Genomic DNA, 22,618 nt, shown 5'->3' with positions numbered 1-22,618 from the left:
GGGTGCCAGAGAGATTCCACGCCTGCTCCAGGCCTTGCTTTGCCGAGCTCCTTGGCAGACAGCTGTCTTCCTCGCCCAGCGCGCAACCTCCAGGCGTTAACCTGCGCCAACGCCCTTCTTGCATTTTGGAAAATTACATAGGCAATACCTCTCCTAGTGTCTGCCAGTGTGGGAGGCAGCAGCCCCTCCCCGCCACCCTGTCCCCGGAAGCTGAGCACTTGGTGGCCGCCTAGGAGAGATTCAGGTGCTGCCCGGTGGATGGGCAGAGTGCCCACAGCTGGCGGCCCATGGCCCTAGCGGTGGAGCACATCCACACAGGCCTTGGGGCAAATAAAATTTATTCTGCACCTGGATTGCAAAAATTAGGGAGAACGCTGCTCCCAGCCCTTCCCTGGCCCACTTGTGGGGCCTGCTCCAGCTCTATCGAAGAGTCACGTGGGGGGAGCTGGCTGCAGCGCCTCTCCGCTCCTGGAGGCAGGCCAGAGCGACCAAGGCCCGTCTCTGTCGCTGGTTAAATCCCAGGCCCATTTCAGGCCTGACCACACCCACGCTTTCATGGCGATAACCAGGGCAGGGGCTACCCCCCACTGGAAGTGAGGGGTAACGAAAGCCGGTTGTTGTTTCGGTGAACGTCTGTGCATGCGGACGCCTTTCGTTTGGGTCCTGCTCAATGTTAACCATTTTACATACCAATCGCAATAGCCCACTCGGTTCAACATCGGTCCCCAGGTCACCCAAGGACTTGCCCGATAAGGCAGGAGATGAAACCAACAGGCTCTGCCCACACACAGAGGCCCAACTTCCACAGCTTTAAGGTGACTTAGCTGAACCGGTGCCAAAGGGCGTGTGGCTGCTCACATGTCAAGGTTTATTTTGGATTCAGTTCCGTGGCCTAGCAAGAGAGGAAAAGTTGACCAGCGCTGGCCCCTCTCCAAGAGAATCAGGACGGCCACACCTGCCGGCAGCGGTTTAACTAAACCGGTTGGATAATGCTAACGTGTAACTCAGAGGTTGGCGTTTTGGTGGCTGGCTGGCAGCAGACTGGTCCTTAGCACCGTGGAACGTTACACAAGAAAGGGGGCTGCTTGCATCCCCCCCCCTTTGTGGTATCTGTAACACCGGGGCCGTGGCCGTGCAGGGGAAGCCGGGGGGTTGGTTACGGAATGCACTTACCTTACGTTCCTGGGGGGTGAAGGGGCCCCAACCCACAGCCCATCGAGGTGCTCCCGCTCAGCCAGGGCCGGGCTTGAGGTTTCGGAGGTAAAACCCCAAGCTGGGCAGTTCTTAAGGCTCCGAAGGAGAGACCCCGTCCGTGCAGGACTGAGCTCTGGGCTCAGCGTGCATGTGCCCCAGCAGCCTACCAGCCTAGGCCAGGCTAGCGGCCCGCTGATACGAGGCCCCGAGAGAGTAACATCCCCCCAGCCATAACAGATCAGCCCCCCTGGAACGCGGCCCCGTTGCTCTGGGTGCCTGTGGCAGCAGCAGCTCTTCAAGGCAGGCAGGCGGGCAGCTCCCGGCTGCCGCTTGGGCCAGGTGGGATCAGGGCCCTGCTCTGCTCCCGACTTGGCACCTGTGCGCTCTGAGGACAGTCACAATCACACCGGGCCTCAGTCTCCCCTGTGTGACGCCGGGATATGAACCCGGCCTCCAGCCGAGCAGCTGCTGCACGGGGCAGGCCCAGCCGGGGCCCGGGGGTGCGTAGGACCCTGCTCACAGCGGGGGCTGCTTGGCATTACTGGACCAGGAACGAGCGTAAGCTGGGGGCCAGGCTGGGCGGGGTCTGTGGTGCTCTGGTGGGGGGAGCTGAGCCCCTTGCCAGGAGCCCCATGTACACCAGGAACTAACCAGGTTCTTGAAACAAAACGCTCCCAGCCCGTCTCGGCCTGGCTGCGGGTCACGGGGCCGTGCTGGTGGCCCAGGGAACTGGCTTCGCAAAGCCACCCGCTCCGGGGCTGGCTCCTGTGGGAGGGCGAGCTGGGCTCCGGTGCGCGGCCACCCAGCCGGGTGCGTCTCCGCACGCAGCTCGGGCACACCCAACTTAACCCCGCACGCGCCTGGAAGAGACCGAAGGCAACGCTGAGGGTGGGCCGGCGTGAGCACCCCCAGGGGCACAGCACAGCCCTCTGCCTTTCTCCCTGCCGCGTGCCCAGCCCCCCGCACGCTGGGCTAGCTGCCACCCGAGGGCTCTGGTTCCTTCCTGCCGCGGGGCTTAACGCGGAGCAGGGCTGCAGGCGGCCTGCTGTGCCGGAGTCCCACAGCCCAGCACGCTTCTCCTTGCAGCTGGGTGCAGCCCTCCTGGCGGGGCGGGCAGCCTCCCTCAGGGTAGCTACTCCCTTGCTGCCTGGGCGTGGCGGTCACCTTTCCCCAGACTGGAGCGCGGGAATGCTGCCAGGCTCCCCAGCACCTGGTTACCCTGGCAGCCCTTCAGAGCAGCACCTGGGGCCGCCTCTGGATCACAACAGTGACAAACATCCCAGGACGGGGGACTGAGGTGCTGTGGCCCCTCACACAACCCAAGTGGCGCTGGCAGCTGCCGCAGCCGGCGAGCACAACCCTGGGCCTGCCCCGGTGCTCGGCCCTGCAGCCGCACCCCAGCCTAGTGGGAATACACAGCGAGGGACGGCCTGGGGACTGTGCGGGGGGGTGCACAAGGACAGGACATGGGGGCTGGTTTTGTAGAGTAGAGGGCTGGCAGCCTGCTGAACGCAAGGGCTCTCCGCAGCCCAGGCCCTGAGCGCTGCAGGGCCAGGGCCCCATTTCCCCACTACAGCGGGGCTGACGGCTGCCCAGGCAGGGGGACAGGGCCACGCCAAGGCCAGGGCAGGGCTCTTCCGAGCAGAGCAGAGAGCAGCAGGGGGCCTTGCTCCGGGAGCCGCTGGGATGCTATCACCTCCTTGGAGCAGCGGCGCCCCCAGTGCCGCGGCTGCAATTCCAGGACGCTGCCCGTGGGGAGTGCTGATCGAGGGCTGGCTGCCCCCTCCCTGCCTCTGCCCCGAGCTCACATACGAGGCGCTGGGAGCCCAGGGCAGGTGGCAGAGGGGGGCTCCCCATCCCGTCCCTCTCCTGCTGTGCTGAAGGGCTCTGAGCGGGGTGGTACGGCGTCTCTCCCGCGGTGGGCCTCCCCGTGCTGGGTTCTGCAGCTGGGGGAGCCCAGGGTGGCTCAGCCCCTGCTGCTCCCACGGCCAGCAGTGTGGAGAGGGGACAGCCCCGCCCTGCTGGCTGCTGGGCCTGGCTAGGGCAGGGGCCTGGGCTGCCCCCCGGCTCCAGGCACTGCCCAGGGATTCAGACACAAAGCAGAGCCGGGCAGCGGGGCCACTCTAAGGGACTGTATTGAGGGGCCTGGTCATAATAAATACAGCAACAGCGAGACGGGCACAGAGTGATGCCACGGCCACGCCGCCAGGGCAGCAGCAGGGCTCACCCTCCAGTGACTGCTGCCTAGGTATCCACCCCACCCCCCAAGCTCTGCAGCCTCCGTCTGCTCCTCGCCCTCGCCCCCAGCCCTGCAGGGGGCCACCAGCCCGGTGCCCAGGCTGTGGCAAGGGGCAGGAGCAGCAGGCCCGTCTCTCACGGCTGCTGGCCAATGGAGAAGGAGGAGCTGAGCCACGGCAAGGGAAGGCGGGGGAGAGGGCTGGATGGTGGGGGGGCTGGGGAGAGGCAGCCCCCTCGGGTCACTGTGCCAAGGCCTGGGTAATGTCCTGCACCAGCATGGTGCCAATCACCATCTTCTCGCTGTTGACGGTCAGGTGGGCCCTGGCTCCCTCCTTCCGCTCCAAGGTGATGAGCACGAGGCTCCCGCTGGTCACCGTCTTGGCAGCGAACCTGCCCAGGGGAAAGCAGGGGGTGAAGGCGCTGCCTGAGGCCGTCAGCCGGACCCGTCTCCAGGGCGGCACCAGCGCAGGAGGCCACAACAGCCCCTGCCGCGCACGAGGGCCCGGGCCATCCCTCTTGCCCCGGGGCACTGGACGGGGCAGGCGTGAGCAGACCTCTCCCCGGCAGCGGTCTGGGCTGGGGGGACCCAGCAGCTCCCTGGGCTGCACTGCCAGGGACAGTGAGTCGGAAATGGCCCTGCCCCAGCCAGCACCTGCCCATTTCCCAGTGGGGGCCGACTGTAACCCCGCTAGGGCGGCCAGCTCACAAGGAGGGGACCTGCTCCAGCCGCGGCTGCCAGGGCAGCCCTGTGGCTCCAGCAGGCAGGCGCCATGCGCAGACTGGGACCCCACACCTGTACTCGTTGTCCGCGCCGCAGGGCACGCGGCTGACGTTCGCCACCGCCGTCACTCGCTGGATGATCGAGTGGTCGCTCTGGCACGTCTCCGGCAGCGGCAGCTTCTCCGTAATCTCACTCATTCCCGTCAGCTTGCCTGGACAGGGGACGGGGATCAGCCTGGGGCGGAGCTGCCCGGGGCTAATCCCCTTTCAAGGATGGACGTGACCAGTGCCCCGAAACAGGCGCTTCCCTGAATCCAACGGCACGGCCAGGCTGCCTGAGCAGCAGCAGCTGGCGGAGGCAGGGCTGGGCCTTTGGCAGCGAGGACCAAAACCACCGGGCGCAGAGGGCACCTTTGTGCAATCCTCCGCCCCGGAGAGAATCACGTTCCCCCAGCTGATTAGCAGAGCGCCCCCAGCCAGCAGCCTGTTTCTGCTGGGGGTGCCCAGCCACGCATGCCTCGGTGCACATCAAATTCTTTCCACACACGGATGGAAAAAACGAGAGGGGTCAGTGACAGGGCTGGCCCCCGCCCCTCACTCGCAGGGTGAAGCGGGGAGGTTCAGAGCCTTCTCCCAGGCCAGCCAGGACGGAAGCCGGAGAGAATCTCACCCTCACTTCGCACCGAACCAGAGGACCAGCCGGCTGTTCAGAAGGAGATCCTGTCCTAACAGCCCCCACCAACACCACGGGAAGAACCAGAGCTTCAGGGGGTTGAAGAAAACTGATAGCATTGGGAGTGGCAAGGAACCACTTATCAGCCCTGGCCTTTAGGACAGCACCACTCCTATTGTTTTGCCTTTATGGGCCCTACTTCACCCCGTTTATCTGTAAGGTCTCCGTCTGGTTCTTTGTTTCTGGCTGCTGCAGTGCTAATTTTGCAAGATTTACAGCAGCTGGGGGTGGGGAGGACTGGCTGAAGAATTGTCCCCCCCATGGCTCCGCCTGGTGCAAAGTTCTGATTGATAGCGGCTACTGCAAAGTGGGTGGTTATGGTAGGGACACACCAGGTTACAGCAGCCAGGCCTGACGGCTGCCAATCACCCCCTGCAGAAGCAGGAGCCCTGGGCGATCTGCTGGCGACTGGCCCCCAAGAAGAGCCCGTTGGCATTACTGGGCGCGATTGTTTTGGTAGTTCACAACCAGAGGTAACGGCTCTTGCGCTGGCAGGAGGCCCTGCGGATCCAGGGAAGATTCCACCCGAGCCCGAGGCCTGGGGAAAAGGTGGCTTATGCCTTGAGCCCCCAGGACAGCCAAGGTGGGGCGCGCTGGAGCATGTGGGTAACCCACCGGTGTCAGGGACCAGCTCAGACCCAACTCTTCCAGCCACGGGCTCTGCCGGCATGTGAGGACCCAGCTGCACACGCGCTGGCCTTAGGGACGCACCCCACCGCTCCAGCCGGGCCCGAGCGCGCCACGCAGCGAGCGCCACAAGAAGGCTCACAGGCTATTGCTACGCACTCATCTACATCAAGGGGACAGGCCCCAGGTGGGCTGCAGAGCGCTGGGGGGAGTCACCTGGGAGCTCCTCCCAATTCCTCCCAAGGCCTGGGGCCCTAAGAGGGCTGAGAACTGACCCCCCGCACCCCAGGAGCTGAGAAGAGGGTGGTGACAGCTTCCTTCCCAGGGGGCCGGCAGACCCCTCCCCACAGTGGGTGCCCGGCAGCCCGGGAGCATCCTCGCTGTGAACACGCACGCGCCCGCACGCGCTCCGAGAGCCAGCACGCACCTTGGGAGCAGCCACCCGGCACCCGGCTCAGGGCTGCTCCTCAGAGGTCTCCCAGCGCCCCGGCCAGGGGTGGGCCCAGCGCCGGAGGAGTGCCGGGGCCTGGCCCTGGAGGAAGGGCGGGGCGGGGCGGGGAGGACGTGGTGCCGTTTGTACCCGTGCCGGGGTCAGGCCGAGGCAGAGCTGTGACCGCGTACTCTGGTGCGGTGCCCGGGGAGGGGAGAATTGCAGGAGGCCCCAGGAGAGTCCGGCACCCGCAGGGCCGGGGGAGATGGGGAGACGGGCTGGGGGCCAGGGCCGGAGGATAGGCTGAACGTCACTGGGAGGCTGTCCCAGGCCAGCTGTCCCCCCCGCCCCCAGTGTGTGAGGAAGGCACGAGCTGGCCTGGGAGGAGGGGACCCCACCCGCCTGGGCTGTGGGGTCAGGTGAGGCGCCCAGCTCCCACTGAGAGCAAACAGCCCTGGGACTGTGGAAGGCGGCTCCAGCCCCAGGCCCTTGGGGCAGGGCGAGGTGGGGGGCCTTGCTGGGCACCCCTTGCCTGCAGGCCAGTCCCACGGCCCCAGGGCCGGGCTCGTCCCTCCCCCGTGGGGCTCCGGGGTTTCCAGAGCTCTGACCTGCAGCGGGAGCCCTTGTTGGGAGGGGCTGCCAGTGCCCTGCCTGGCGGGAGTCTCTGTACCCGACTGGGCTCAGCTCCTATTGGCTGGGCCCCGCACGGGCCCTGAAGAGTGGGGACTCTGCGCTCGACGGGATCTGGTGAAGCAGCCCCCTGCTCGAGCGCAGCAGGCCAGCAGCCGGGGGCACCAGCGACGCCTCGAGCCCTGCGCCTGGGAGACACGCCCTGCACCCCAGGACCTGGCTTGGCTGCCAGGGGCACCCGGGGGAAGGCGAGGGCAGGCCTGGGGCTCTGGCAGCTGCCCCTGGGCCAGGCTGGGGCCTAGGTTCTGTCTGGGCTAGGACCCCGTTTCCCCAGCCGCTCCCAGGCAGCGGCCCACAGGGGAGACCCCAGTGTAGTGGCGCACACAATGGCCTGCAGGAGGATGAACCCATCTCCCCCGGGCACCACTGGGGGCTGCCAGGGCAGGGCAGGGCAGGGTGGGGCGTCGCTGGGGGCACGGCTGAGATGGCCGAACTGCTCCTCTGGGACGTGCCCAGCTGCTCTGGGCTCCCCTGCTGACCGGGGGGATCTGCAGCTGATTCCCAGGGGCAGGCTCGCGCGGGCACAGGCCAGACAGCCCCACTGTGCTCTCCCGGAGGAGCAGCGATGCCCACGTGCCGGGCAGGAGCCTCATCACCAGGGAGGCGCCCAGGCCAGTAGCGAGGACGTGGCCGGGTGAGCCAGCGAGGAGGGACGGATCCTAAGGCCGGGCGCGGGGCTGGCGAGCTCTCTGCAGGGGCGGGCAGGGCGGGAGGGGCTGGCGGGCTCCGGGCTCAGCACTCACCTTGCTCCTTCCTGAACTCGTTCTCGCTCATGAACACGGGGGCCATGAGCTCCCCCACGGGCGGCTGGATGGAGACGTAGAACTGGCGCGAGTGGGTGCTGGGGGGGGCAGAGGGAGCGCAGTGAGACGGACCAGCCCTGCTGACCAAGTGTCAATCTCCACCAAGCTCCGCCCTTCCCGCCAGGCCCAGGGAGCGCTCCGGAGCCCTGCCTGGGGGGAGGCGCCGCTGCCCCAGCATGGGGACAGGGGAGGGCGGAAACAGACCGGGACGCTGGCGGCCACCTGGCCCTTGCTGCTCTCTGGCCAGGAGGAGGAGGGAACTCATCTGCCTTTGGCAAACACCGACGCCCCGGGGGGGCGGGGCCCTGATGCCCTGTTCCTAAGCACTTGTCACAGGCAGCGGGGCAGCCCCCCAGCTCAGCCCCAGGCGGTGCCGTGTGACAAGCCCCAGCCTGCCCCGGCCCACTGCTGCCCTATTTCTCTTTGAAGGGGGGCTGCCGAGCTGTGCCGTGGGGCAAATCCCTGTGGTGGGGGAGTCGGCCAGGAACAAGGAGGGCTGGCCTCTGGGAGCCCCTCAGGCTGAAGCAGCGCCACGGTGCAGTGACGCAGGGGCAACGCCTGGCATTGGAGCGCCGGAGGCTTGGGAACTGCCAGCCCTCTGAGAGGAAGGGGGCAGGGCCTGCCGGGGTCCCTGGGGTGGTGGGCCGCCTCTGGGGCCAAGCAGCTGGCCTCCCGGGGCAGTGCCGAGGTCCCGCAGCCACACCCAGAGGAGTAACTCCGGCCTGTGCCCGTGGGCTGGGAAGGACTCACCACAGTTGGAAGTTGGCCGCCTGGGTGGAGTCGCAGAAGTCGATACCCATGATGACGGTGGCAGCGTCGCCAGGCGCCAAGGACTCTGGAAGCACAGGGCCGGCGGGTAACTGCAGACAGGCAGCCCGCAGGAATCCCAGCCTCCGCCAGCTCCCGCGGCACCTACGCCTCGGGCCAGGCCCTCGCCACTGGGGTGCAGACAGGACCACCGCTGCCCCCTACCCAGCCCCGCCCCACCCCGAGGAGACAGCAGCTGCTGCGCTTGTGGGCAGAGGGGCCCACGGCTGTCCCCCACCCAGGAATCTTTGCGGGGTGTTTTCTCTGCCCTGCCCCCAAGCGGGGCCACCCCACAGCAGCACAGAGCATTGGGAGGCACCGGTTGGCCCGGGCACAGGGAGGGGCCCCAGATGTCCTCCCATGGCTGCAAAGCCAGGCCCCCCCTGACTGGCTTGTTGCAGGAGTGTCCCCCGCATCAGCCTGGGAGAGCCCAGCCCAGGGCCGGGGGCTTTACCGATCTCCTGGAACTCCTGGATCCGCATCCCGGACAGCAGCTTGGGCTCGCTGACCCGCAGGCTCTTCACCTCCGACTCCGTGTTGTTGGAGAAGTGGATCTGCACGGCCACCATGCGGGGGTCAGGGGGGAAGGGCTGCCGGCTGAAGCAGTACTCCACCGCCAGCCCCTCCCCTGCCATGCGGTGCAGCAGCTCGTGGGTCTTCACTGTGCTGAACACGGGGCTGAGCACCTGGCCGGGGGAGGGAGAAGGGCGGTTGGCCCATGCAGGGGGAGAGGCAGCGACGGGCCGAGCCCCCTGCTCCTCGGCGGGGCAGGGACCGAATCCTTTCCCCCAGCTCCATCGCTACCCACAGACGCCTGGTGGCTGGGCTGGGCTGCGAGTCCTTCCCCTGGGGCACCAGGTGATGGCTGCTTTGGGTGGCCTCATTCTCCTGACGGGCCCATCAAGAACTCCCTGCCCGCCGGAGTGGGGCGCAGCCGGGGAGCCCACAGCAGGAAGCAGAGCAGCGGGGTCCCACTGCCACCTTCCGGGCCAGCAGCCAGCATACAGCCGGGCCTCCCGCAGCGTAATGGAGGGGGGGCCCACTGGTGACAGGACGGTCCCCGGATCACTCACAGTAGGAGCCAGCGAGGTGTCGGTCAGCGTGAGTCCCTCCAGGTCGGTCACCAGGCTGGTGGAGACGACGGCCGGGGAGGAGGCTGGCTGGGGCGGAGCAGGGGTGACTGGGAGGGAACGGAAGGTTAATAAACCGGTGATGGACAGGAGGGTCCCAAGCCCCCAGGCTGCAGCTGATACCGTCCCTCCCCGGCTACTCCCAGTGCTAATGAGAGAACGAAGCTGTGATGCCCTCCCCTCCCCCACCTGTCTGCTTCTGCTACACTGGGTTGGGCTTTGGGGAAACCGAGGCTGGGTGAGAGCAGACTTGTCCAGGGTCACCCGGCAACGCAGCGTGGGACCCGGCTTCCGATTCAGGTGCAGAATACATGATGTGCACCTCTAGTAGAAACATGCTGCCGGCTGTGGGCACTCTGCTCAACAGCTGGGCAGCACCTGACTCCACCCTGGGCAGCCGCCCAAGCGCCCACCTTACAGGGAACACTGCCACCCACTAGGCAGTGCAGCCCGGAGGCTCCCGGGGAGGACTGGGGAAAAATTCCTTCCCATTTGCAAGACTCACAGCCAGAGACAAGCAAAGGGAGTGAGAGTTCCAACTGGCTGGAAACTTTCCACTGCAACAATTTTTGGCCAGAAAAGGTGTTTTTTGCTGACAAAACCAGGCCAAAAATATCAGTTTCCATCAAAAACTTTAAGGGGTTTTGTGATAAACCTCAACAACTTCATCGGCCACTTTCTGGCAACTGCATTTTTTTTTTTTTTTTTAAAAACACAGACATTTCAATTAGCAGCAACCCAAATATATCAAAAAACCCCACAGCACCAAGGCATCCTGTGGTCCCTTAGTGAGTCACAGATTTATTTGGGCATAAGCTTTGGGGTTTAAATCTGTCAGTCTGTAAGGTGCCACAGGACTCCTCGTTGTTTCTGCAGCTGCAGACTAACACAGCAGCCCCCCGAGATGTAAAAAAAAAAGGTCGTTTTTTGACTGAGTTAGATTAAATTAAAATCCAAAATGATTTTTGCCAGCATTTGCACAGATCAGACTGTCATCCTGCAGCCAGGGCGCGCTGGGTGCTGGGGGCACGGACCCTGAGCCCTACACCTGCCCTGGAGGAGTCTCTTTAGTTTATTGGTCAGACTTCCCATGGGCCGCTCTCCACGCCCTCCCCGGACATCCAGGAACAAACCCAGCCTGAGCGCCGAGAACACGAGACACGGAGTGATTCTCCTCCCCTCTGCAGAGGGCTGGGCAAACCCTCGGCACCAGAGCACGTAGGCGGCCCCAGCATTCGCAGCTTGCCAGGCTCGCTCAGCACCATGGACAGATCATGCAGCTAAAAGGACCAATCAGCAGGCAGTGATGCGCGCCAGGGCAAGGAGGCATAAATAAGGTACTTTCACAGGAGGCCAATCCCAACCCAGGGAGCACCAGTAGATTGTGCGGCTGCAGAGTCTAGTGGTTAGAGAGCGACAGGGCGTCAGAACTCCTGGGTCCTATCTGTGACTGTGGAAGAGAGTGTGGTCTAGTGGAATCTCCCTCCCTAGAGGCTTTTAAGTCCCGGCTGGACAAGGTCCTGGCTGGGAAGACTTAGTGGGGACTGGTCCTGCCTGGGGCCGGGGGCTGGACTCAGTGACCTCCTGAGGCCCCCTCCAGCCCTGCGAGTCTATGATTCTATGGTTCTAGTGGCTGGATCAAGGCACCAGGACTCCTGGGTTCCTGCCTGCCCCCCCAAACTTACGTGCAACCATCGGCAGGTTCTGCTGCCTGTTCCCCCATGCGTAATAACACCACTAACCCTTGGCCCTACAGCAGCACTCTCCAGCCACAGAACTCGAAGCACTTCACGAGGCAGGGCAGGGTCGTTAGCCCCTCTTACAGATGGGGAAACTGAGGCACGTGGCAGGGAAGTGACGCGGCCAAGCTTGCCCGTCAGGCCAGCGGCAGAGCTGGGGCTAGATCTCAGCTCTCCTGAGTTCCCGGGGAGATGTGGGCACACCCTGCAAGCCAGTTGGTAAAAACCCAGCTTCTCAGCTACAGCCACCAACAGGGAGGTGAAGAAATGGCCGCAGGGCAAAGGCAAGATGGGGGGGAAGGCGTCAAGGGACGATCCCTAACTCTCTCCTGCCCCAGGGTGCAGCGGGGCTGCTGCGGGGCAGGGCTGTACGGCGGCAACACTTACAGTCATCCAGGTCCAGCAAGGAGATCTCCTTGGTCCCTTTTCTGGTGGCCTTTGGGGCAGGTTTGCTGCTGGGAGGCTGCAAAAGCAGAGCGCCGGGGCCGGGTGAGGCTAGGAGAGGAGCTGAGGGCCCGGCGCTGGGGGCTCAGAGATGGGCAGGAGCTGAGTCCCAGCACAGTGCCCGGGGCTGCCTCTCTGCTGGGCAGGTGGCCCGGATCAGCGAGCCGCCCCCTGCTCCCCGCCCAGCTCCTCACCGTGGCTCGCCTCTTGCTGTCTGGCTCCGACTGGGACTCCTCTGCCTCGGAGCCTGAGTCCGACTCAGAGGAGCTGCTCTCCGAGGCGCTGCCCTCCTCCCACGAGGACTCAGCACCCCCCTTCCCATCGGGCTGCGTCTTCTTCTTCTTCCCCTTCTTCCCCCGCTCCTCCTCCTCCTCGCTGGGGGAAGGACAGGGTGAGACACAGGGCACCACACCCATCCTCCAACACCCCAAGGACTGCAGGGGCACCAGCTACCGGGGCTAATTTATATGCTCGGAGATGGCTGGCTCAGACCGAGGTGCGTCTGGCAGGACAGTCGCTGTGCAGAGCTGGGGTGACATCACCCCCGTATGCCCGCCCCATGCCCAGCACGCCTGCACTCTCCCCTGCTGGCGCTGCTCTAGCTGGGATCCCTGGCTGGCACCCCAGCCAAAGGAAAGGACACAGGCGACTGTGGTGGTGGGATGGGCTGTAGTCCTCCCAAGGCTGGCTGGTGGCACCCCTGCCCTGCGCTGCAGCTTGGGGGACCCCCGCCCCCGGCCCAGCCCGGGGTACCTCCCGGCGCTCTCCAGGCAGGCTTTGCGGGGCCCTTCCTTCCCCTTCTTCTTCTTCTTCCTCTTCTCCTCCGACTGGTCTCCGCTCTCCCCGGCCTGGCTTCCCGAGTCGGAGCTGCTCTCGCTGCTGCTGCTGCCCCCACTGCTCTCGCTGTCCGACTCGCTGACGGATTCCGGCTCTGGGTGGGAGAGAGGCGCTGTGTCTGCACGGCCAGTCTGAACCCAGCTCCCCACCACGAGCCCCCCGCCGGCTGCCACCCTACCCCAGGCACTAGATCCTTCGCTCCCAGGGGTGACACGGCCGGGGCCAGGGGCTCCCCAGCTGGCACGCTGCGGAGGGGACAGAAGGGGGTCATTCCCACGTGCCCGCTCCCCTGAATAGCCTGGGAGGGACCCTCCAGACAGCACTGTGCGCCCTGGGCCTTTTCTGGCGGGAAGGACGCCCGTCTCAGCACAGCCCTTCCCGCCCCGCCTGGGCTGGGCTGGGGGACGCTGCCTGACGTAGAGCAGAGCAGCTCCGGCAGGGCCTGGCCCTTCGCCGCTCCGACACATCCTATTCCCTGCTTGGGGGGTGCTGCCGCCGGGGCTCCCCGCTGCCAGGAAGGCAACAGATTGTGTGGCTCAGGTGAGCGGCAGCAAGGAGCTGATTGCACGGCTCCCCCACGCGGTGAGCACCAGTGCTCAGTGTCACACCGGCAGGTAACGCAGCAGCAGAGCCCGGCACAGCGCCAGCCGGTACCTCACCGCTGTCCGCAGACTCCGTGGGCCCGGACTCCCCCTCCGAATCCGAGTAGAATGGTTTCTCCACCTTCTCCTTCCTCCTCTCCCGGCTGGTGCACTTGGTCCACTCGGGAACCTGCACGGGAGTGGAGCGGGGGGGAGCTGAGGGGCGCGCCGGCTGCAGGGGCCGTGCCGATCCCCCTACAGGAGGCCTGCCCCAAGGAGAGGAGGTGGCAGCGCTCAGGGCCCTCCAAAGGGACTCTGCAGCAATGGACGGCTGGATTCCCACGGAAATCTCCCCTGGGGCACTACTATGGGGGGGCTCTGTCCTGGAGGGGGCGTCCCCGGTGACGCACGGCCCTCGCACGTCTTCTCGCTCAGCACCACGCTCACCAGCCTTCTCCCTCGGGGGTGGGCCTCCCAGCAGCGAGTGGCCAGGCCCGGCAGGGCTCTGAGCTACCCACGAGCACGTACAGCGCACACTCGGCCTGGCCCAGCTTTAGGCCCCCGCGAGTGAGGAGTTTAATCTGCACGCAGGCGGGGGCTTGGGGGCGGAGATGTGGGTCTGACGGTTGCTCTCTGCTGAGGTGTCAGGCTCTGTAGGGAAAGGCCAGCGCGCGCGCACACGCACACGCACACACACACACACGCCCGTAGCGCTGGCGGGGGAAAGCGAGAGGGGACAGGCACCACACACACACACACACACACACACACACACACACACGCCCGTAGCGCTGGCGGGGGAAAGCGAGAGGGGACAGGCACCAGCACCACACACACACACACCCCCCGTAGCGCTGGCGGGGGAAAGCGAGAGGGGACAGGCACCACACACACACACACACACACACACACACACGCCCGTAGCGCTGGCGGGGGAAAGCGAGAGGGGACAGGCACCACACACACACACACACACACACACACGCCCGTAGCGCTGGCGGGGGAAAGCGAGAGGGGACAGGCACCAGCACCACACACACACACCCCCCGTAGCGCTGGCGGGGGAAAGCGAGGGGGACAGGCACCAGCACCACACACACACACACCCCCCGTAGCGCTGGCGGGGGAAAGCGAGAGGGGACAGGCACCACACACACCCCCGCCCCCCGTAGCGCTGGCGGGGGAAAGCGAGAGGGGACAGGCACCAGCACCACACACACACACACACACACACACACCCCCCGTAGCGCTGGCGGGGGAAAGCGAGAGGGGACAGGCACCACACACACACACACACACACACACACACACCCCGTAGCGCTGGCGGGGGAAAGCGAGAGGGGACAGGCACCACACACACACACACACACCCCGTAGCGCTGGCGGGGGAAAGCGAGAGGGGACAGGCACCAGCACCACACACACACACACACACACACACGTAGCGCTGGCGGGGGAAAGCGAGAGGGGACAGGCACCAGCACCACACACACACACACACACACACACCCCCCCGTAGCGCTGGCGGGGGAAAGCGAGAGGGGACAGGCACCAGCACCACACACACACACACACACACACACACACACACACACACACGTAGCGCTGGCAGGGGAAAGCGAGAGGGGACAGGCACCAGCACCACACACACACACACACACACACACCCCGTAGCGCTGGCGGGGGAAAGCGAGAGGGGACAGGCACCAGCACCACACACACACACACACACACACACACACACACACAGAGGAGCCACCTCTCTGAGCTCTCCCAGCAGCCCGATGTGGCTTTCAGTGGGGAAGATGGTTTCTTCCTGCAAACGAGGGAGATGGCTGTCACAGGAGCAGAGCGACTTGACAGGGGTCTGCCCCCCAGTGCATCCTGTCCTAGGCACCAGGACAGAACCACCCCCTTCCTGCCCGCCTGGGAGCTGCCCAGAGCTTGGCTGCAGAGACCAGGGCCCCTGAGGCTGAGGCTGTGGGCAGCACAGCCATATGCCCAGGGCTCAGCCGAGGCCCTGTCCCCAGAGCCCCCCGCTGGCACGGTACCTCCACATTGCGCACGGAGGGGTCGGGAGCTTCGTCCGGCCAGTCGGGGAGCTCCTGGTAGCCCACCGCCTTGGCGTTGAGGAGGTGAGAGAGGGAGCCCAGCTGGAAATGGTCCCGATCTGCAGCAGGAGGGGAGGGTTCAGGATGCAGCCGGCCCGGCCCCACTCCCCAGCCAGGCCCAGCCAGCGCTGTGTGCCGCCCGCCCTGGGGGAACCAGCAGCTCCCCCGGCTGCACCTTTGAAGGAGGACTCCAGGATGGGGGCAGGCTTCTGGGCCAGGAAGAGCTTCTTGGCGTACTTGCTGAGGGCACCGCTCTTCTCGGTGGGCACGATGAGCTGGCGGATGAAGCGGGCCCGGTCCCGGATGTCGTAGTTCTGGTCGTACTTGGCCAGGTTCAGCACGTACTGGGTCAGCAGCTTGCTCTGCAGTGACACGCCGTGCGCTCAGCCCCTGCCTGGGCCCCTCCCCTGCCCAAGGGGGGCAACCGTGGCCCGGGCTCTGCGCACATGGGCTGTGCGCCCAATCCAGCAAGGTGCTGAGTGCCTTCCACGCACCCGGCCTCAGCGGGCAGGCCTGGCCAGCTGGGGTGTTTCACACAGCACAGGGGCCCGGGCATGGCTGTGCCCCTACCCCAGTGCGCCCAGCACCGGTGTCTGGGATGGATGGAACTGGCCAGCCCTGCAGTGTGCGGGGAGCCGGGCACGGGCTCCTGCCAGCAGGTGGGGGAAGCCACGGCAGGGCCTCAGGCTCTGCCAGCCCTGTGCTAAGTGCCTGTGTGATGCCCAGCCGGGCGGCGAGAGCAGGGTCTCTGCTCGCTCCCTGGCCCCCCTGCCCGCCCGGCCCTACCTGCTTGGAGTTGGTCAGGTAGAGCTTGGCCGCCAGGTTGATGACCTGCAGCTTGACGATGTCCTCCTCGCCGGTGAAGGACTTGGCCATCTTACGCAGCACGTCGGGTGCGATCTTGGGCACGTGCTCGCAGTACTCGCCGATGAGCCAGAGGATGCTGGCCCGGGCCATGGGCACCTGCAGCCAGGCCAAAGTCCCTCTCAGCTCTCGCGTCCCAGCCAGGACAAGCTCCACAGGCGTCTCAGCGGGGCTGGGGGCCCCCAGAGCCGAGGCGAGCGCAGCGTGGTCTGTGCCTGTCGGGGGGAGCTCCGGCTGGCCTGTGGGGCACCCTCCCTGCCAGGACACGCTCTGTTGGGAGCCTGGTGGTGCCCAACCCTGGCAGCAGCCAGGCCAGGGTCCTGCTGAGGGTCTGCTGGCAGTTTGCCAAGCATGGCTGCTCCTTCCTGCAGGGGGCCTGAGCCCACCAGGTCCTGCCCCCCATGGCCCAGGAGATCCAAGTCCGGGGTGCTCAGGAGCAGGGGACCCAGACACTGAGTGCAGCACCCCTGGGTAGGGACCTGGTACGGGGAGACGGGCAGCAGCACATCCACAGGGGAAGCAGCTCTGGGCTCCATGGGTCCCCCTGAACTAACCCCCACTCCTCCCTGGGGGCACAGCCCCCTCCACGTCTCCCCCCCCTACAGCTGGAGCCCCCAGCCCCGCGGAGGCGGGAGCGGCTGGGCCCCGAGCCCAGACACACCTGGATGTTGTCCGTCAGCTTGGCCATGTGCTTGATGATCTCGCTGTGCTGAGAGGGCTGCATCTGCAGCAGCTTCTTAATGACAACCACAGACTCGGCCACCACCAGCTCTGGGGGAGCAGAGACGCCCACCAGCCCGTGAGTGCAGGGAGCCGCCCCCCTCCGCTGCTCCGCCAGGGACCTGGCTACGGCCCACGCCAGGGGAGCAGAGATCCCCACCAGCCCGTGAGTGCAGGGAGCCACCCCGCCTCCCCTGCTCCGCCAGGGGCCTGGCTACAGCCCGCGCCAGGGGAGCAGAGATCCCCACCAGCCCGTGAGTGCAGGGAGCCACCCCGCCTCCCCTGCTCCGCCAGGGGCCTGGCTACAGCCCATGCCAGGGGAGCAGAGATCCCCACCAGCCCGTGAGTGCAGGGAGTCACCCCGCCTCCCCTGCTCCGCCAGGGGCCTGGCTACGGCCCGCGCCAGGGGAGCAGAGATCCCCACCAGCCCGTGAGTGCAGGGAGTCACCCCGCCTCCCCTGCTCCGCCAGGGGCCTGGCTACGGCCCGCGCCGGGGGAGCAGAGATCCACCCCCCCGCCCGCCAGCTGTAAGCACAGACACGCCCCCACCCCTGCACTGCTCGGCCTTGGCCACAGCCAGCTCTGGGGCCAGCAGCTCCTCCGCCTGCGCGTTCCCCCCCGTGTTTCCTGCGCCTGGGTGGCGTGTGTACCTTCCATGCGCACCACCACAGAACCACACGCTGAGGTGTCTTCGACTGCTGAACATCACCACCCCCTGAAAGGCACCACGGCGCACACAGCCCATGGCCCCCTGGTGCCCCCAGGCCGCAAACTCTCACCGTCCCTGTTGGACAGAAGCTGCACCAGGCCGTTCAGGCAGGTGTCTCGGACCTTCCCGATGTTGGTGGCGCAGCGCCCGATGGCCTGGATGGTGGCAGCCACAAAGTCCTTGTCCATGCTCCGGATGTAGGTCTGCGAGAGAAGAGGCGTGGCAGCTTTGCCGGCAGGTGCTGGGAGCGGACCACGGGGGCACCCACTAAGCAGGGTGACTCCCCGCGGCCGCACTCGGGGCGCGAGGCTGTCTGGGAAGCCTGGTTCTCCCCCAGCCTGTGACTGGAACCAGGGCCTGAGAGGCTGGGGTGTTCCTCGTGCCCTGCCCAGGGGAAGAGTCCTCCCTGTGTCAGGGAAATCCATCCCGCAGACTATTAGCCACTTACATAGATCCCAGTGGCACAGAGAGGCCCAGCCCAGGATCAGGCCCCCTAAGTGGCCGTGTACAGGCACCCCAAGGAGTTTACCTGCTCCCCCGGCTCATCGCAGACCGCCCTGGCTGCTTGCCCCGGGCCGTGACTCGAGGCCCACTCTCCAAACCCAGGGAGTGGGGGCAGGGCCGGGGCCAAAGACACGCTAGAAACTAAACTGGGCTTTGCGAATGAAGTGGGGCGGGCTTGGACCCAGCAACCTGCTCCCAGCCCCCCTGGTGTTTAACTGCGAAACAGCCACTGCCAGGCCTCAGAGAGCCAGCCGGCCCCAGGGCCGGGTAGGGCTGGCCACAGATACCCCCCAAAGCCGTCTCTGCTTTCCCTGGGAAAGGTGCGTGCTCCGTCTGGGAACCAAAACACCCGGACCCAAAGCACTAAGCTGCCATGGGCACTGCAGGGCCAGGCCCCGGCCATCTCCCACGGTTAGGGCCTCACCAAACTCACAGCCGCGAGAAGCCCATCACGGACCGTGAAATCTGGGCTTTGCAGGCGTTTGGAGCGGCCATGCGGCAGAGCTGCACTTCTCACCCTGGGGGGCCTGACCCACCAGGGTGTTGCAAGGGGGTCACCAGGTTACGTTCGGGGAGCTGGGGACTTGGGCGGGTGCATAGTTTTGAATGCAGAACCGCAGCAGCAACTGCACAGAAGTCAGAGTAGCTGCACTCAACCCCTCCTTCAATACGCTTGTGACCCCCCACGCCCCGCAATTCCTTTGGGGGTCAGGACTCCCCCAGCTATAGCGCCCTGAGACATCTGCGACTCGTAAAACCCAAAATGTGAAATCAACCAAAAACGGTAAATTCTGGCAGGGCTCTAACCATGATGCATTGCAGGACCTCCCCCTCTGAGGTGCATCCTGGGAAATGTAGGCTCACCGGGGAATCCAGCAAAGGCAGGCGAATGGGCGCCTGCGACGGCTGGACTACAACTCCCGTGAGGCACAGCTTTCGAAATTGCAATATTCCATTTTCCATCGCTTCCCCCTGCCACCCCAAGGGCATTTCCTACCCAGCTCTGGCACTGGGTACAGCTCCCAATGGCCGGTGAAGAGGAGACATCCCCAAAGCTCTGGGCTCGCAGGAGAAGCCAGTTGCTCCCCGCCAGGCTGTGAAGAGTTCTCCCCTTGCCCACCACTGGGGAGGCAATCGAGGCGTGTGCATGCTGAACCATAAGCCCCTCCCCTTCACTGGCTACACCCAACTCCATCTCCCCTGACGTGCTTTCATGTCTGCCCCCGGCCCCGCCCCCGAGTACCTGGAACTCCCGCAGGACCGTGGAGATGTTGGTTTCATTAGCGAGGTTGGTGAGAACTTCCAGCTGGAGGGGAGAAAGACACAGGCGTGAGAGAGGAGGGTCCCCCACAACTCCCCACCGCAACACGTGCCCAGAGAGACCAGCCCCACACAGCCGATCCTGCACCTGGGGCACATGGGAGGAGCCAGATTCCAGGTGCGAGGCTCGGGGAGGCGGTGTCACACGGAGCTGCCCGTGGGGCTCTGCGGACCAGACGGCACTTAGGGGCAAAGGCAGTATCACTGGGGGACAGGAACTGGCCCATGGCAGGGGGTTGGGTGCCTGGGGTGAGCGGAGGGGTTGCCATGCTGGGAACATGGCTCCGGTCACCCTGCGGGTTTGACTCACCTTGAGGATCTTAATCTGGGTGGGGTCTGTAGATCGGATGTAGAAGCTCTTCAGGTACGGCTCGAACATGCCCTGCCGGTGCAAAGCCACGTTAGCAGCCCCCAGGTACCCACCCCACTGGGTGCCAGCCACAGTCAGTGGGGAACAGGGCAACGGGCCAAGTGCATGGGGGTAGCACTGGCCCCTGCTGGAGAGTGGCTACGTGCCCAGACAGACTGCTGCTTTGTTCCACGGGGGACTAGACTGATGTGACTTCCCACGGTCCCCACACGTGGCCCTGGAATGGGCCAGCCCCAAACCCCCGCCCCCGGCAGCCCCGCCCCAGCCCCAAAGGGCAACGGCTCCAGGGCACGGAACCAGGAACTCACACGCCGCTTAATGGACATGGTGGCCACGTTCTGCAACACGACGTACTGCACCTCGCTGCCGGGAAAGAGAGGAGAGCAGTCAGCCGGGCCGGGAGGAGCAGGTCCCGGAGGAGCCGCGCCCCACGCTGCTCTTACACCATCCCTCCGCTGGACCCATTCTGGGCCAAACTCATCCCTTCCCTCCGCCCTGGTACGGGCCGTTTCTGGGCTCTCTGCCCACCGGGCTGCACTGATTTGTCCGTCTGAGAGACGTCCCTGCTCCCGCGACGGGGTGAGCCAGCAGAGCAGCTCTGTGGCTCTGCGCAGGGCCCCAGCCCTCACCGCCGGCCTCGCGGAACGCGCCATGGAAGGGAGCTCTGGCGCTGCCAGAGGGCAGGACGGGGGCTGCGGGGTGAGCAGAGCGCAGGGAGAGGTGCTGAGGGGTTTGCAGACCTGTGGCTCCTCAGGAGACGGACCAGCGCCTTGGCAATGACCCCGACCTCGGCCTTGGGGGCCAGGTGGAAGTAGAGCTGAGCCACGGCCATCACCACCTGCGCGGAGGGAGAGAGACGAGACAGGAAGTCAGGGGAGAGCACTGAGCAATGGGCCAGGCCCTGCAGGCCGGGGAGACAAGCGTCCCATCGTCGGTATGCTGCTCCTTCCCGGGTGGGCGCTCCCTGGGGCAGCACTGTCCTGCCCACAGCCAGCCGGGCCAGGGCTTGCTGAGCTCGGGGCAACGCAGGACAGCTCAGCTGGCGCTCCCCAGGGACATGGTGCCCATGGCTCCCTTCCTGGGGCGCCTGCCCAGCCAGCCCGCCCGTGCCTCACACTTCAGGCACCAGGGAAGTGCTGCGGAGGGGCTCCTGGGTACGGGGCAGCGGAGTGGTGCTGCTGGGGGTGCGGGGAGTTACGTAACTGCAGCTCCGTAGCAGGGGGGCGGTGGCCATCACGGCACTGCAGCTCCTTGGTTGGGGGGCTCCCCAGGGTGCTGTGTCTCCACAAGGTGGGGGCGCTTCACTGTGGCATTTGGGGGCTCACTGTGGTGCTGCAGCCGAGGGGGTGGGGAAATCGGGGTGGGGGGGCAGGTAGTGCTGGGGTGGGGAGTGTTGTGGCGCTGGGCAGTGGGGGGTGTGTGTGAGGGGGCTGGGGACTCACCTCAGCATTGCAGCGCTACGGGGGGCAGGGGTTGGGTGCTCACTGCGGCTCTGCAGCCCGGGGGGGGGGCAGGGTGAGGGCTCAGGCTCTCACCGCAGTGTTGCGGCTCTGCAGCCCGGGGGGGGGCAGGGTGAGGGCTCAGGCTCTCACCGCAGCGTTGCGGCTCTGCAGCCCGGGGGGGGGGGCAGGGTGAGGGCTCAGGCTCTCACTGCAGCGTTGCGGCTCTGCAGCCCGGGGGGGGGGGCAGGGTGAGGGCTCAGGCTCTTACCGCAGTGTTGCGGCTCTGCAGCCCGGGGGGGGGGCAGGGTGAGGGCTCAGGCTCTTACCGCAGCGTTGCGGCTCTGCAGCCCGGGTGGGGGGGGGCAGGGTGAGGGCTCAGGCTCTCACCGCAGCGTTGCGGCTCTGCAGCCCGGGGGGGGGCAGGGTGAGGGCTCAGGCTCTCACCGCAGCATTGCGGCTCTGCAGCCCGGGGGGGGCAGGGTGAGGGCTCAGGCTCTCACTGCAGCGTTGCGGCTCTGCAGCCCGGGGGGGGGCAGGGTGAGGGCTCAGGCTCTCACCGCAGCGTTGCGGCTCTGCAGCCCGGGGGGGGGGGCAGGGTGAGGGCTCAGGCTCTTACCGCAGTGTTGCGGCTCTGCAGCCCGGGGGGGGGGCAGGGTGAGGGCTCAGGCTCTTACCGCAGCGTTGCGGCTCTGCAGCCCGGGGGGGGGGGGCAGGGTGAGGGCTCAGGCTCTCACCGCAGCGTTGCGGCTCTGCAGCCCGGGGGGGGGGCAGGGTGAGGGCTCAGGCTCTCACCGCAGCGTTGCGGCTCTGCAGCCCGGGGGGGGGCAGGGTGAGGGCTCAGGCTCTCACTGCAGCGTTGCGGCTCTGCAGCCCGGGGGGGGCAGGGTGAGGGCTCAGGCTCTCACCGCAGCGTTGCGGCTCTGCAGCCCGGGGGGGGGCAGGGTGAGGGCTCAGGCTCTCACCGCAGCGTTGCGGCTCTGCAGCCCGGGGGGGGGCAGGGTGAGGGCTCAGGCTCTCACCGCAGCGTTGCGGCTCTGCAGCCCGGGGGGGGGCAGGGTGAGGGCTCAGGCTCTCACCGCAGCGTTGCGGCTCTGCAGCCCGGGGGGGGGCAGGGTGAGGGCTCAGGCTCTCACCGCAGCGTTGCGGCTCTGCAGCCCGGGGGGGGCAGGGTGAGGGCTCAGGCTCTCACTGCAGCGTTGCGGCTCTACAGCCCGGGGGGAGGGCTCAGGCTCTCACCACAGCGTTGCGGCTCTGCAGCCCGGGGGGGGCAGGGTGAGGGCTCAGGCTCTCACCGCAGCGTTGCGGCTCTGCAGCCCGGGGGGGGGCAGGGTGAGGGCTCAGGCTCTCACTGCAGCGTTGCGGCTCTGCAGCCCGGGGGGGGCAGGGTGAGGGCTCAGGCTCTCACCGCAGCATTGCGGCTCTGCAGCAGAGGCTTGGTGTTGCGCAGCAGCAGCCGGTGGTCGGGGTCCATCACGTAGGGCTTGCGCTTCACCAGGGAGGCAGCATCTGGTTTGTCCTCCTTGGCCTCCTCCTCGTCAGAGCCGTAAAAGGCCTTCTCCGGGTTCTCCTCCAGCAGGGACTCCTGCCGGGCACAGCGAGGGGGCG

At 66.4% G+C, this 22,618-nt stretch overlaps 1 protein-coding gene across 5 annotated transcripts in view; it reads right to left on the bottom strand.

Moving 5' to 3' along the window:
• Positions 1-3,433: 3,433 nt before the first annotated feature.
• The window catches only part of AP3B2 (adaptor related protein complex 3 subunit beta 2), a 45,572-nt gene continuing 26,387 nt past the window's right edge, over positions 3,434-22,618 (bottom strand). For 2 of the 5 annotated variants that reach the window (XM_075006631.1, XM_075006634.1), the window contains 20 exons: positions 22,419-22,595; positions 20,312-20,409; positions 19,880-19,934; positions 19,512-19,583; positions 19,125-19,187; positions 17,448-17,580; positions 16,610-16,719; positions 15,871-16,047; positions 15,260-15,446; positions 15,025-15,143; positions 13,052-13,163; positions 12,342-12,486; positions 11,750-11,930; positions 11,499-11,574; positions 9,316-9,422; positions 8,697-8,928; positions 8,186-8,270; positions 7,376-7,473; positions 4,226-4,364; positions 3,434-3,822 (listed from right to left, as the gene is read on the bottom strand). In XM_075006631.1, the coding sequence (XP_074862732.1) occupies positions 3,672-3,822; positions 4,226-4,364; positions 7,376-7,473; positions 8,186-8,270; positions 8,697-8,928; positions 9,316-9,422; positions 11,499-11,574; positions 11,750-11,930; positions 12,342-12,486; positions 13,052-13,163; positions 15,025-15,143; positions 15,260-15,446; positions 15,871-16,047; positions 16,610-16,719; positions 17,448-17,580; positions 19,125-19,187; positions 19,512-19,583; positions 19,880-19,934; positions 20,312-20,409; positions 22,419-22,595 (2,517 nt within the window). In that variant the 3' untranslated portion in view covers positions 3,434-3,671. Of the gene's footprint in view, positions 3,823-4,225; positions 4,365-7,375; positions 7,474-8,185; positions 8,271-8,696; positions 8,929-9,315; positions 9,423-11,498; positions 11,575-11,749; positions 11,931-12,308; positions 12,487-13,051; positions 13,164-14,732; positions 14,790-15,024; positions 15,144-15,259; positions 15,447-15,870; positions 16,048-16,609; positions 16,720-17,447; positions 17,581-19,124; positions 19,188-19,511; positions 19,584-19,879; positions 19,935-20,311; positions 20,410-22,418; positions 22,596-22,618 lie in introns of all 5 variants that reach the window. The other 3 variants (XM_075006630.1, XM_075006632.1, XM_075006633.1) reach the window with 3 other exon arrangements.

The sequence above is a fragment of the Carettochelys insculpta genome, chromosome 12, assembly GCF_033958435.1.
Source record: "Carettochelys insculpta isolate YL-2023 chromosome 12, ASM3395843v1, whole genome shotgun sequence".
Taxonomy (NCBI): domain Eukaryota; kingdom Metazoa; phylum Chordata; order Testudines; family Carettochelyidae; genus Carettochelys; species Carettochelys insculpta.
Note: the sequence above shows the minus strand (reverse complement) of the source record. Positions and strands in the feature narration are given on the sequence as shown.